This window comes from Rattus rattus, chromosome 15 (assembly GCF_011064425.1).
Source record: "Rattus rattus isolate New Zealand chromosome 15, Rrattus_CSIRO_v1, whole genome shotgun sequence".
Taxonomy (NCBI): Eukaryota; Metazoa; Chordata; class Mammalia; order Rodentia; family Muridae; genus Rattus; species Rattus rattus.
The window spans coordinates 7,436,779-7,452,100 of NC_046168.1; the positions used below are offsets into that span (position 1 = coordinate 7,436,779).

The following is a 15,322-nucleotide window of genomic DNA, read 5'->3' on the forward strand; positions in this document are numbered from 1 at the left end:
AATATTCTAAACTTAGTTGTTCTTGCCCTTGACAATATCATCTGTTAAAGAAGTTAAAATATCACCTAATAGTGTATCAGGAGTAAAAGAAGAGAAAATAAAGAGTTTGGGGACATTGGCAAATAAAGGGGCAGGTTTCAACTGACTAGATTGCTTAAAATGCAAGTTGACATACTAATTATTCTTTTAAACCAAGGAATGGTACCAGGAAATTGTTGGATATTTTAATGTAGAAACTAAAATACCATCAACAAATATATTTTAGATCATAGTGCTTAAAATTATTATTTAATTCCCACTTTGAAATGGAGCAATGTAGAAAGAAAGCGCAAGGTTTCTGTAACTTTGCCTACAATTATTTGTGCAGAGCAAGGCACTTAAGAGTTGAGAGCCATTGTTAAAAATGACCAGCCTTTCTGTGCTCGCCTATCATTTATGAGGCCCTTGACTCCATACCACCACTACCCAAAATTAATACTGATAGTACTGAATTTTTTAAAAAAAAATTCTACCATGTAAATAAAAGAATAGAATAATTTATACAAACATTGCTTGTTTCCTAACTCTATTACCCAGCTGCCAAAACTGGAGTATTTGGAAACACAGTTTGTGACATTTCATTGAATACATTCTAAGTTCTATTTAAAGAATGACTTTAAAAGTAAAGTTAAATCTAAAAAGAAGTTTGAAACCATAGCTCAAACTTGGACTTACGTTACCAGAAAGATCTGAATTTACTTCTGGGTGGTCACTTCTTTCCGCTATGTTCAAACCTGGGGATAGACCCGGGCTGAAGGCCATGAGGTCAGTCTTGGGCAGACCCTCTCCAGAGCACACCCTCTGTCGCCTCTGCTGCGAGTAAGACCAGCTTCCCACGGCGCTGGAGCACACCAGCATGGGCTTCCCAGGAGCACAGACTCCATCTGCCGGTGTCGCTGAGCAGCGCAGCGCTGTATACAGCAGCAGAGTGAGCACCAACAGGCTGGACACTGCGCAGATGGCGATGATTAGGTACACGTTGACATCCACCAGAGACGCCTGGGAACCCACTGCGCCAGTTAATACCGGCAAAGAGGCTTTCTGAATCGGACTGCTTTCCACCAGAGATACCAACACGGTAGCGGTAGCAGTCAGCATTGGCTCTCCATGGTCCTTTACCAGGACCAAGAGACGCTGTCGTGGAACATCGACCTCATCTAGGGAGCGTGTGGTGCTGATCTCACCAGTGTACAGCCCCACGCGAAACGGGTTGCGTGCACCACCAGTAGGAGGTTGCAGTTCATATGACAGCCACGCATTGTAGCCAGAGTCCGCATCCACTGCGCGCACTTTCGTCACCACATGTCCTGCACCCACTGTCCGTGACACCATTTCGCTCACTGCGCTGCCTGCGTGAGGCCCCAGCAGCATGGGCGCATTGTCATTCTCATCCAGCACAAACACCTGCAGAGTCACATTGCTGCCCAGGGCAGGCACACCAGCATCCCGCGCGCTCACCTGGAACTGCAACAACTCCACCTCCTCATGGTCCAGGGGCTGCAGCGCGAACACCTTGCCGCTCTCCGCATGCACAGATACGTAACTCGACAGCAAGCGCTCGCCTACCCTCCGCTCCACCAGCGAGTAGGACACCAGCGCATTCTCCTGCGCATCTGTGTCCACTGCAGACACGGTGAAGATGTGCGCGCCAGGCGGGTTGTTCTCCTTCACAAACACCGTGTATTCGGGTTGCGCGAACGCAGGAGCATTGTCGTTCACGTCAGCCACCTCCACAGACACACTGGCCGTGGCCCACAGCGAGGGTAAGCCCCCATCCCGGGCTGTCACCACCACCTTATAGTCAGCTGTGGTCTCTCGGTCCAAAGCACCGTCCAGCACGAGCGAATAGTAATTCTTGAAGGTGGACACGAGCTTGAAGGGGAGGTGAGGACTCAGGGAGCAGGTCACCTGCCCATTGACACCTGAGTCAATGTCGGATACCTTAATGAGTGCGACGACAGTGTTAAGTGGGGCATCCTCTTTGATGGGCAAAGACAAGGATGTGATCACCAGCTCCGGAACATTATCGTTTACATCCAGGACTTTCACCAAAACCTTGCAGTGATTTGACATGGAGGGAGTTCCTTTATCAACTGCCTTTACTTGAATTTCATAGGATTTTGTTTTTTCATAATCTAGATCACCGATCACCCTAATTTCTCCTGAAATAGAATCCACTTTGAATTTTTCTTGAATGTCAGGAGAAACGTCATTGCCAAAGGAAAACACAACTTCACCATTGACCCCTTCATCAGCGTCAGTGGCATTTAATGTGGTCACTAATGTTCTATTCACTGTAGATTCTGTTAACTGTGCTCTGTAGACGGCCTGGTCAAACACTGGGGCGTTGTCATTAACATCAAGCACAGTAATCTGCAGCCGAACTGCCCCCTCCAACTCTGGCTTGCCCCCATCGGTGGCTGTCAGTAATAACTGAAGTTCTGGTGTTTCTTCCCTATCCAAAGATTTTCTCAGTTCAAGCGAAAGGGATTTACTTAGTTCATCTGTGGTCTCTACCTTCAAAGAAAAGTAATCAGTGGGGCTCAGCGTGTAAGTTAAAAGAGAATTGGCACCAATGTCCGCGTCCACGGCGCCCTCTAGTGGAAACCGTGAATCTAGCTGTCTGTTTTCAGGAATAAATATCCTTTGTTCTGAGCCTTTGAAAATCGGTGGGTTATCATTAATATCTTTAACCTTCACCTCCACGTGGAAAACCTGCAGCGGCCTGTCCACGATCACCTCCAGGTGGATGCTGCACTCCGCGCTCCGTCCACACAGCTCCTCCCGGTCAATCCGAGAATTCACAAACAAAATGCCATTCTGCAGATTTACCTCCAGAAGGTCTCCGCGGTCCTTGGACGCCAGTCTGAACAAGCGGGGTACCAGCTCCGCCAACTCCAGCCCCAGGTCCTGTGCGATGCGGCCCACGAAGGTACCGTGTTTGGCCTCCTCTGGGACGGAGTAATGGAGCTGGCCGCTCCCTGCCTCCCAGGCTGCGAGAAGCAGAAGCGAGAGCAAAAGCAGGCGCCGGGCTCTCAGGCCTCGGAGCCTGGAAAACAGCATTGCAAAAGTGCTGCACCTTTCGTATCGCTGTCACTCCAAGCTCATACTTTGCAACTTCATAGTTTCAATCATTTGTCTCCTCACCATTTTTTGTCTTTTCTCGGCTGGTGACGACATGAAGCTTCCTCCCTTCCTTTTTAATTATCACTGCTTCATTTCCAGCTTCAAAACGTTGTGGTATACAGCGACACCATGTGGATAATGCAGATTTTACATCTAACAATGGTCTTTGCAATTTTGTTATTTCCAGTACATTTGAAATTGCAATTCACCAATGAAATAGAAAGTTCTAGCTAATAAATAGCTAATAAAAATAACTGAAGATATATTTAGTATAGAAATGCAACAACCATAACTTGTCGCACATTTTCATATAATTTGATTTACTGCAAATCGTCATTCCAATCTAGCCGTACATGCGTGTATGAAATGGCTCTGCAGTCCGTTAGAGTTGCAGGGTACATGGAGCATTTGTTCCGGACGCATCCCTACCCCTTAAGTTGATTACTATATAGAGATGCTCAATTTCAAATAAAATGATATAGAACTTGTACATGACTTGTGCATGTCCTACAAACACTTTATAACCTCTGAATCATTTACAATCTCTAAAGACATATAAAAATGTAAACAGCTGTTGAACTGAATTGCTCAAAAAGTAAATCCTTCCCATGTTCGTCATAGATACAATGTTTTTTTAACTTTCTGTTCATATTTGGTTATACTCATGAAACACATTAATCTAGAGAATTGCATATACAGAGTTCTTAGTGTGGGACTAACATGAAAATGTACAGAACTCCACAGACTTATTCTACAGTGTTCTATAGTATTCTTTTTTCCAAAGTTATAAGAAAACATAAAATATTACAAATGTTATCCCCTTTCCTCCCTCCCCATAACATTTGAAATGTAAATATATAAATTTTCCAAGAAAAAAGAAAGTGTAAAATAGCAACAGCTGCTTTAATCTCCTTGGAAACTGTCTTGAGGGCGTGTGATTCTTTATATAAATGAATTGCTTCAGCTAATTATTGAAAGAGCTTCAAATAAGACAAAAGAAAGAAAACAATACATCACAGAAATAGCCCTGAAAGCAATGGGGAAAGTAAGAAATGCCTTCAGTCTCTGGTAGCTGAAGCTATGAACTTGATCACACTTAAGACATACACTACAGGGCTGGACAGCTGACCCCGCAGTTAAGAGAACTGGCTGCTTTCCCAGACAACCTGGTTTCACTTCCAAGCATCCACATGTAAGATCACAACAGTCTGTGACTCCGGTTCCAGGAGGTGCAACCCCCTCACACAGACATAAATGAAGGTAATACACCAGTGCACATAAAAATAAAAGAATATTTTTAATAAAGATGTACTCTACAACTGAACTACAATCCTAGCCTCGGAGAAGAGTAAAAAAAAAAAAAGTAAAAACAGAGAGGCAGAAAGCAGAACACATATGCTTAAAAGTGAGGGTTTTTTTTTTATACCTTAAATGTGAAGCCAAATAAGACTAACAGCCAGAAAGGGCAACATAGGCTAGAAGGCAATATATAACACTCTCTGCAGGAAAAAGGTGTCAACAAAATATTCATAACTGTATTCGAAAAATAAAGTAAAATGAAAGTGTATCCATATTTTTAAAAAAGACAAATACAATAGCCAAAATAAAATCCCAGTAAGAGAATGGATTTTTCAAAAATGAAAATAAGTGAGCTAGAAAATAGAAAGAAATTGCATGAAAGAGAAAACAGCATAAAAGAAATACAAAATAGAATCACAACTATAACAAAACATTCAGCATTTGTCTTCTCTCCTGAGGTGAAAGAAGAGAAGCAGATTGACAAAATATCCAAGTAAATAATGAGTTAAAAAATCCAACCCTGGTAAACAAAATGGAAAAATAAGTAAACACTGAATATGATAAACCCCAACCGTGAAGCGAAGCGGATGGCAGGGATATGCCTGAAAACAAAAGACAATATCATATGTGCACATCAAGAAAATAATTGAAATTCCAGTGAACTCCCAGAAGAAACTAAAAACAAAGAAGCATTACAATAATTTTAAATCGTTTAATGAAAAGAACTATCAATTCCAAAGTATACATACATGAAGAAAAGCATCCCAAATGAAAGGGAGATGGAGGCATTTTTTCATCAGTTTCAAACTATGGTAATTTGTTATTGGTACATTTACTTCAAAAAACCATGAAAGGGTCTTTCAGTAGAAAGAAATACATGAGAGAAATTATCTTGAAAGAACAAACTGGGTGTGGTGCTCTGCATCTTTAATCCCAGCAGTCAGGAGGCAGAGACAGGCAGATCTCTGAGTTCTAGAAGTCAGACTGGTCTACAGAGCAAGTTCCAGGAGAGCTGAGGCCGCTCAGAGAAACCCTGTCTTGAAAGAAAGAAAGAAAGAAAGAAAGAAAGAAAGAAAGAAAGAAAGAAAGAAAGAAAGAGATAAAAAAGAAAGAAAGAGAAAAGAAAGAAGAGAAAGAGAAAAGTGAAGAAAAAAGAAAAAGGAAGGAAAGAAGGAAAAGTACAATACGCAGAAATATGTGTAGCACACAAACATTTCTTGGCTTTCTAGACGTAGTCATAATACGTAGATGAAATTTTAAATTAATATACAGGAAATGCTCAAGGCAATTACATTATTGAGATGGAAAGGTAGAGGAATGCAAACGATGCCAATATTCTAAATTTCATGTAACTGTTGAAATAACGGCACATATCATCACAATTTATTAATAAACTGATAATATGTATATATGATATAAATATATAGATAACCCAATGATCTATACAAAAATGAAACAGCAAAATACTTAAAGTAAATAAAATGTAATTCAAAGACATGTTCAACAGGATTAGGGAGATACCTCAGTGATTAGAAGTGTTGATCATGGAACCAAAACCATCCAATGGAAAAAGATAGCATTTTCAGCAAATGGTGCTGGTTCAACTGGAGGTCAGCATGTAGAAGAATGCAGATCGATCCATTCTTATCACCCTGTACAAAACTTAAGTCCAAGTGGATCAAGGACCTCCACATCAAACCAGATACACTCAAACTAATAGAAGAAAAAGTGGGGGAGAATCTCGAACACATGGGCCCTGGAGAAAACTTCCTGAACAAAACACGAATGGCTTATGCTCTAAGATCAAGAATTGACAAATGGGATCTCATAAAACTGCAAAGCTTCTGTAAGGCAAAGGACACTGTTGTTAAGACAAAACAGCAACCAACAGATTAAGAAAAGATTCATTACCAATCCTACAACTGAGAGAGGACTCATATCCAATATACAAAGAACTCATGAAGTTAGACTGCAGGGAGACAAATAACCCTATTAAAAATGGGGTTCAGAGCTAATCAAAGTATTCACAGCTGAGGAATGCCAAATGGCTGAGAAGCACCTAAAGAAATGTTCAACATCTTTAGTCATAAGGGAAATGCAAATCAAAACAACCCTGAGATTCCACCTCACACCAGGGAGAATGAGTAAGATCAAAAACTCCCATGACAGCAGATGCTGGTGAAGATGTGGAGAAAGAGGAACATTCCTGCATTGTTGGTGGGATTGCAGACTGGTACAACCATTCTGGAAATCAGTCTGGAGGTTCCTCAGAAAAATTAGACATTGAACTACCTGAGGACCCAGCTATACCTCTCTTGGACATATACCCAAAAGATGCCCCAACATATAACAAAGACACATGCTCCACTATGTTCATAGCAGCCTTATTTATAATAGCCAGAAGCTGGAAATAACCCAGATGCCCTTCAACAGAGGAATGGATACAGAAAATGTGATACATCTACACAGTGGAATACTACTCAGCTATCAAAAACAATGACTTTATGAAATTCATAGGCAAATGGATGGAACTGGAAAATAGCCTGAGTGAGGTAACCCAATCACAGAAAAACACACATGGTATGCACTCATTGATAAGTGGATATTAGCCCAAATGCTCGAATTATCCTCGATGCACAGAACACATGAAACTCAAGAAGGATGACCAAAATGCAAATGCTTCACTCCTTCTTTAAAAGGGGAACAAGATACCCTTGGGAGGGAATAGGGAGGCAAAGTTTAGAACAAAGACTGAAGGAACGCCCATTCAGAGCCTGCCCCACGTGTGGCACATACATATACAGCCACCACACTAGATCAGATGGATGAAGCAAAGAAGTGCAGGCCAACAGGAACTGGACATAGATCTCTCCTGAGAGACACAGCCAGAATAGGGCAAATACATAGATGAATGCAGCAGCAAACCACAGAACTGAGAATGGGACCCCCGTTGAAAGATTCAGAGAAAGGACTGAAAGAGATTGAAGGGGCTTGAGACCCCATATGAACAACAATACCAACCAACCAGAGCTTCTAGGGACTAAGCCACTACCCAAAGACTATACATGGACCTATCCTTGGTTCCAACTGCATAGGTAGCAATGAATAGCCTAGTAAGAGCACCGGTGGAAGGGGAAGCCCTTGGTCCTGCCAAGACTGAACCCCCAGTGAACGCGATTGTTGGGGGGAGGGCTGTAATGGGGGGAGGATGGGGAGGGGCAGGGGTTAGGCAGATGTTGGCCTGGAAACTGGAAAAGGGAATAACAATTGAAATGTAAATAAGAAATACCCAATTTAATAAAGATGGAGAAAAAAAGTGTTGATCATGCAATTTGAAGACTATATATCCCCAGAAGCCATGTAAGGAAGCAGATGCAGAAACACAAGACCACCCAGTTTTACACAGGCAGTGATGGACAAGGCACGCTGCTCTAAACCAAATAGAAGTTAAGACTGACACCCAAGTTTGTTTCCTGACCCCTATGTATGTACATGCCCATATTAATTTAACCAATCAGAATTACAAACACTAAGGCAGGAAATGCATAAAAATACAAAATTCTGGCCTATAATCAGATTTCTGCTGGTTCAGAAGTCAGCATGTGAATAACACAGTGATAAACTTTACACAGTGCACAAAAACATTACTCTATCATCTCCCTCTTTTAGTCCAATAAAAGGTTCTATAAACTATATATATATGAAAATTATGAAAACATCAAGTAAGAATTATATTTACAATGTCTAATCCATTTGTATTTTTCAACCCTATCTTGGAGAGACCAAATTTCTGTACCTAACTCACTTTCTATCATAGCTTGAATTTATCTACCTAAAAATATCTCCTTAGTCCTTAAATCATTTTCTTAAATTCTAAACAACTTAAGCTTAATTGTGAGACTATAACTATATAGTACTCAACCCCATCAGAGGCCTGAGAAGAATAAATATTACCTGAGTAAAGAGGAAGTGCACACAAGCAGCTTCCAAAACTACAGGAATAACAGAGGTCACTGGATACCTGAACAGTCATTCAAGGTTTCTCTACAATGTTGGAGCAACCATTCATAGCCTACTTGCACAGTATATCTAATACATGTTTTTGTGAAGTGTGGAATTATGAAAAACTTGCCTAATTGTCTTAGAAAAGTTCAGCAGTCAACTTCCTCTGTGTCCTGTTTGTCTACTGTTTGGACAGCATGCTATCTGCAGTTGAAGCAAGGGCAGGTTTTTTGATGGGGGGCTAACTTTACATTTGAAGAAAACTCTATAAGAAGGTTCATTGATTCTCATCATATTCTTGGAAGAAGTATGGCTGTGCTGCCAGAAGTAGTCTAGTCTCACTGTCATGAAAACTCTTTTATTAATAAAGCATTTTAAATGCCATATTTTGTAGATTTTTGAGGATTTGAAGACCATGTGTCTATAGTATATTGGAATAGGCAAATGTTGCTTGGTTTCTTGCTGCCAACTGTATGCTTAACTTTGAAAACATCTACAGAAGGCTAAATAAAGCTTGTTTATGTATTTAACTGAAGTAGTGTCTATCGTGACCACAGGTTTGTTTGACTATCAATTTGCATTTCTTTATACCCTCCACGATTTGCAATAGCATCTTTCAAGGAATAGAACATCACATTGCATTCATAAATGAGTTGCATAGGTACAGTACATTAAACAAAAGTGAAAACATATATCAGCATTTTAACATACAGAGATCTATACCAGTATATGTAAGGCTTGTCGTTGCCTTCTAGTCTAAAAGTTGATTTAATAACTAACCCTGATATCCTACCATTCTTATATCCTCCTTTTTTCTTTTCATCCCTTTCCTTCTTAACACTAAAGAGGAGAGAATGAAGGTAGAGGAAATAAAAAGAAAGAAAAAAAAGAGATTCCTGACTCTAACTTCCTTAATTTTGTTTGGTCCCTGACAAAGACCATTAAAATCTTGCAATCAACCACCAAAAATGACAACAAACATCCATCACCCACCAAATGACCAAAAACCACCCACCCTACTTTTGGGAATCAGGGCATCATTCTCTTAAAATTGCTTCCTGCTGTCAGGGGGCAATGGTCCTTTTGGGGAACCCTAAGAAACTTGGGTCATTGGCCAAGTTCTAAGAAATCTAGCTTTAACATATGCAGTTCAGTCTCTGTGTGGGAAACTGAAGGGCTTAACATAAGTCCTGGCTAAGACAGTCTATGAACCCAAACAATCATAGCTAGCCACTTGGAAGTTGTTCTGGATGCAGATTTTTGAGGAAACAGCTATTGAGGAAATCTGCGAGGTTGGATCGTCAGAGTTATAAGTCTTGTCTTCTTTGGTGTCTGGATCTTTTGCTCTGTAAACATATAAACTTTTAGAGATAATAAACATTTCTGCATTTACATATATGTAAAATGTGCACAAATCAGCTAAAGATGATACTCTGCTCTTTGAGCAGGTGAAGGGCATCAAACATGATAAATTTGTACTGTGTAGCCAAACTATAATATAAGTTTCCATCCATATGGAAATATAAAAAGATGGCGTGTAGTAATAATTCCTGATGACTCTGTAGGCAACAAGATTTATTGGCTATGCGGAAACATGTCTCAGTCAGCCTCAGAGCTGTTACCATGTAGAGATCAGCACATGTTACCTGTTTTGTTATTCTTCTTGGTTTCTTCGTTTCTGCAGCCAGGATTTCCAGGAGGTCTCCCCTAGTCAAATCAAGTCTTTATTAATTTTAAAGGAATCCATAGCTTTTTTCCTCCTGTTGAAAAAAAGATGTACCCTCTCCCCCAATACAACACATTTCCTGCCTTCCATTCTGAAGTTAAGACATCCTTTAAAATAAATAGACTGATTTGTTTCAATAGATTTTTTCCATAATCCAATGTCTTCTTCATTAGCAGCTTTTTTTGTTCATTAGCATTTAAAAACTTAAAGATGATAAAGCACTATTTAATCTATCACTGGGAGTTCCATTACTCCTTCTGTTTATTAAACATACCTTTGAGATTATGATTGGATCTTTCTATAACTGCTTGTCCTGTAGAATTGTGTGGTACACCTATAAAATGCTTTATATAGTAATACGCAAAAATGTTTCATTTTACTGTAAACATATGCTGTAGGATTATCAGTCTTAATTTATATAGAAATCCCCATAATAGCCATAACTTCTAATAAATGTGTAATTACAGAATCAATATTGTCAGAACTAAAAGTGGTTGCCCATTGAAATCCTGAGTGTGCGTGTGTATGTATGTATATATATATATATATATATATATATATATATATATATATCAGTGCATATACTTAAATTTTCCAAACTCTGTAAAATGAAATACATCCATTTATCAAATTTCATTTCTTTGGTACCTTGTATTACTCCCTGAAGATAGTGGAGCTTTGTTATACAAAGACCAAGAAGGATGTTTCCTTATAATTTCCTTTGGTTGTTTCCAAGTGATAGAAAATTTTTTTCTTCAAACCTTTCCTGTTAGCATAGTGTTTCTTATGAAATTTTAAAGCTTCTATCATATTTCCTGTTAATAATTGATCAATTTCATCATTACTTCATGCCAGAGGGCCTGCTAGGTCCATATGGGATCCATGTATGTTATATACAATGAATTATTTTTAGTTGTAATTGACTAAATAGTGAAGTTAATTCTGGGTCACCTTAAAGAAATTCAGTGGTTTCTATATGCAAAAAAATTCTTCCTGTATATTGAGTCACTAACTACATTAAGATATTCAGAAAAATCTAATAATACCATAAAAATGACATAGAACAATGATTTATGTAAGGGCTCTGAGCCACTTTACTCATTTTTTTAATTTATAACCTCCCTTAGCAGATTTATTTGCATTAGTATAGAGCAGAGGAGCTCCAGAAATTGGTGTCCCTTTTACAACATGAGGAACAATCAAGAGTCTTTTATAAACTGAAGGAATCAGCTTTTGAGATATTTGCTGTTAATTTCTCAAAAAAAAATTCTGCAAGCTCTTTGTCAGTGTTCATTTTCTGCCCTTATTGAAGGAATTTCTGTACTAATAAAAGGCACTATAATTTGTATGGGTCTATTCCTGCTAATAGACAGTCTCATTTTTCCTTTTAGAATCAATTCAGAAACCTTTTCTACGTAGTTCTTTATTATTTTACTCTGTTTCTGTGTTTACAATATCCGTTCTAAGATATTATCTTCTCTCTGCATAATAATTCCTATGTGAGAAGGAGTAGAAGGAAAACAGCTAAAATAAAATCCAGTTTTGGGTCCAAAATGTGCATCCTGTAATTTTTTTCTACAGAGCCAATTCTTTTTCAGTCTCAGCTGATAATACTTTTGAACTATTTAAGTCCTTATCACCTAGTGAGGGTTGAAATAAATTGCTTAGCTCTTAAGTAGTCAATCCAATTATGAACCTGAGCCAATTAATCTCTTCCAACATTTTTTAAAATCATTAAGAGTTTGTAGTTTATATCTCCAGATAATTAATAGAAACTCCTCTTCGTATATTTTCAGGAACTATTTGCAATACCCAGCATACAAGTCCCTTTACTTCATCAAACACTTTTTCTAAGGTATCTAAATCTGAATCAAACAATAAGATATCATCCATATAATAGAAAATTATGGATTAAAGAAACTGCTTACAAATGATTTCTAATGGCTATTGTACAAATATGAAGTCAGACTATTATTATTCATTATTAGTATTAGTACAAATAGACACTGAAAAATCAAAACATTCCCTATCATGCCCATGCAAAGGGATTGTGAAAAGGCAATGTTTTAAAACAATCACCATAGTAGGACCTGCCTTAGGTAACAAAGAAGGCAATGGGATTCCAGGCTGTAAAGAACTCATTTGGTTGAATGATTTTATTGATTGTTCACAGATCTGCTAGCATCCTTCATTTTCCAGATATAGTTTTAATGATAAATGCAGGAGAATTACAAGGGTGAACTCTACTATATGTTGAGAATCAAGCTGCACTTGGACTAGCTTTTCTAGTGTCTATAACTTTTCTTTTGTAATAGGCCATTGTTCTAACCCAAACAGGTTTGTCAGTTTCCAATTTTAGTGGTAGGGCAGGTAGTTTCCTACTAGCAGTGGCTCCCCCATATACAGTGACAGAGTCAGTTTCTGCTATATCTTATTTATAGTATGTAACTGTCTTTGATAACACTTTTAAATTTCTGCATTAGAAACTTCTCCTCCTTACAGCATGCTAATCCTTGCTTCCCACTGTTGAAAGAGTTTTTTTTACCGTAGATTTATGTCTACATTAGCCATATGTGGCCCAAATTTTATATATGACCTCCTGGTTCTAAGCATTTAATCCATCTTAGACTTTGTTTCCCTAAGAAAAAATTGGAATTTCTAGGAGCTGTGTAGATACCCTTTGAAGTGGCCAAACTGGATTCCAGTAATCTTGTGATATTACTTCATCTCATGTATCCACTAAACCTTCAATCTCAACACTAACTGTAGTTTTTGCTTTTCTCTATTATCATTTATAGTAGATTGCCAAAATATCTGGTTTGGATATGTTTGAAATCCCTTGTTTTGTTTATACTAGTTGCTCTATCTCTGTGGTTTATTTTTTTGAGCAGTTGTTTATTCTATCAGGATTTGATTTGTTTTTCAGAACAATATTTCCTTAGATAACAGGAAAGGAATACATCATGCTGTTTTTGGTTGGCTTTAAGTAAAGCCCCTTAATCAGCTTTCTGACATTCAGGAATTTCTTGTAGTGTTTTTGAATGACCTACATTCGTAAGCCCTATATCTGTTCTTTCCATATCTTCTACATTTTACAGGAAACATTCTCCCTAAATTGTTATTAGTGAAAAATTTATCCTTAGAATCTGTTTGTCCACCTTCCTTTAGGAAATGACACTCCTGAAAAATCAGAGGAGACAACCCTCTGCCCACATTCCCAACCAAAGAGGAAATTGCCTAGTACCATCTGGGCCCCCTGGGCCCAGGGACCTAGGAGTAGTCAGGGACAGAACCCTTCTGATTCCTGCCTATGCCAAGTGCTGAAAGACAGTCACCAGGAGTGTCTACACTCCTGAAGGAACACTATTCTCAGCAACAGCTGAAAGAAAACGCGAAAACAGGTCTACAAGAATGCTGACACAGAAACCTACAGGAGGGTCAAGCCACTGTCAGAAACAGCAAGACAGCTAACACCAGACACAACCTGTTAGTGAGAGGCAAGTGAAGGAACCTAAACAACAGAAAGCAAGACTACTTGACATCATCAGAGCCCAGCTCTCTCAGCAAAACAAATACTGGATATCTAAACACACTGAAAAAGCAAGACTTGGAATTAAAAGCACATTTTCTGATAATGATGGAGGACTTTAAGAAGGACATAAATAACCCCCTTAAAGAATTACAGGAAAACACAACCAAACAGGTGAAGGAATTGAACAAAACTCTCCAGGATTTAAAAATGGAAATAAAAACAATAAAGAAAGCACAAAGGGAGACAACGCTGGAGATAGAAAACCTAGGGAAGAGATCAGGAGTCATAGATTCCAGCATCACCAACAGAATACAAGAAACAGAAGAAAGAATCTTAGGAGTAGAAGATACCATAGAAAAATCGACACAACTGTCAAAGATAATGTAAAACAGAAAAAGCTCCTAGCCAAAAACATACAAGAAATCCAGGACACAATGAGAATATCAAACATAAGAATAATAGTTATAGGAGTTGGGGATTTAGCTCAGTGATAGAGCGCTTGCCTAGCAAGCACAAGGCCCTGGGTTCAGTCCTCAGCTCCACAAAAAAAAAAAAAAAGAATAATAGTTATAGAAGAGAGTGAAGACTCCCAACTTAAAGGGTCAGTAAATATCTTCAACAAAATTATAGAAGAAAACTTCCCTAACTTAAAGAAAGAGATAACCATAAACAAATAAGAAGCTCACAAAACTCAAAGTAGATTTGACCAGAAGAGAAATTAATCCCATCACGTAATAGTCAAAACACCAAATGCACAAAACAAAGAAAGAATATTAAAAGCAGTAAGGGAAAAAGGTCAAGTGACATATAAAGGCAGACCTATAAAACACAAGACTTACACCACAAGACTTCTCACCAGAGACTATGAAAGCCAGAAGATCCTGGGCAGATGTCATACAGACACTAAGAGAACAGAAATGCCAGCCCAGGCTACTATATCCAGCAAAATTCTCAAATAACATAGAGGGAGAAATCAGCTTATTCCAGACAAAACCAAATTTACACAATATCTTTCTAAAAATCCAGGTCTTCAAAGGATAATAGATGAAAAAGCCCAATACAAGGAGGGAAAACTACACCCTAGAAAAAGCAAGGAAGTAATCTCCTTGTAACAAAACCAAAAGAAGAGAGACATGCAAACATAATACCACCTCTAAATAAAAAAATAGCAGGAAGCAACAATCACTATTCCTTAATATCTCTAAACATCAATGGACTCAATAAAAAGACATAGACTAATAGACTGTACATGAAAAGAAGACCCAGCATTTTGCTGCATACAGGAAACACACCTCAGGACAAAGACAGACACTACCTCAGAGTAAAAGGCTGGAAAAGAACTTTTCAAGCAAATGGTCCAAAGAAGAAAGCTGGAGTAGCCATTCTAATATCGAATAAAATCGACTTTCAACCAAAAGTTATCAAAAATATAAGGAAGGACACTTTCTATTCATCAAAGGAAAACTCCACCAAGATGAACTCTCAATCCTGAATGTCTATGATCCAAATGGAAGGGCTCCTGCATTCATAAAAGACAGGCTCAAAACACACATGAAGCTCAAGAAGGATGACCAAAATGCAAATGCTTCATTCCTTCT

At 38.6% G+C, this 15,322-nt stretch overlaps 1 protein-coding gene across 1 annotated transcript; it reads right to left on the reverse strand.

The window, feature by feature from the left end:
• Nucleotides 1–616: 616 nt before the first annotated feature.
• LOC116884304 (protocadherin alpha-1-like) lies at nt 617–3,248 on the reverse strand. The gene has a single exon (XM_032885414.1). It carries the CDS (start codon nt 3,100–3,102, stop codon nt 643–645), a length of 2,460 nt encoding a protein of 819 aa, XP_032741305.1. The 5' UTR covers nt 3,103–3,248; the 3' UTR covers nt 617–642.
• Nucleotides 3,249–15,322: the final 12,074 nt, after the last annotated feature.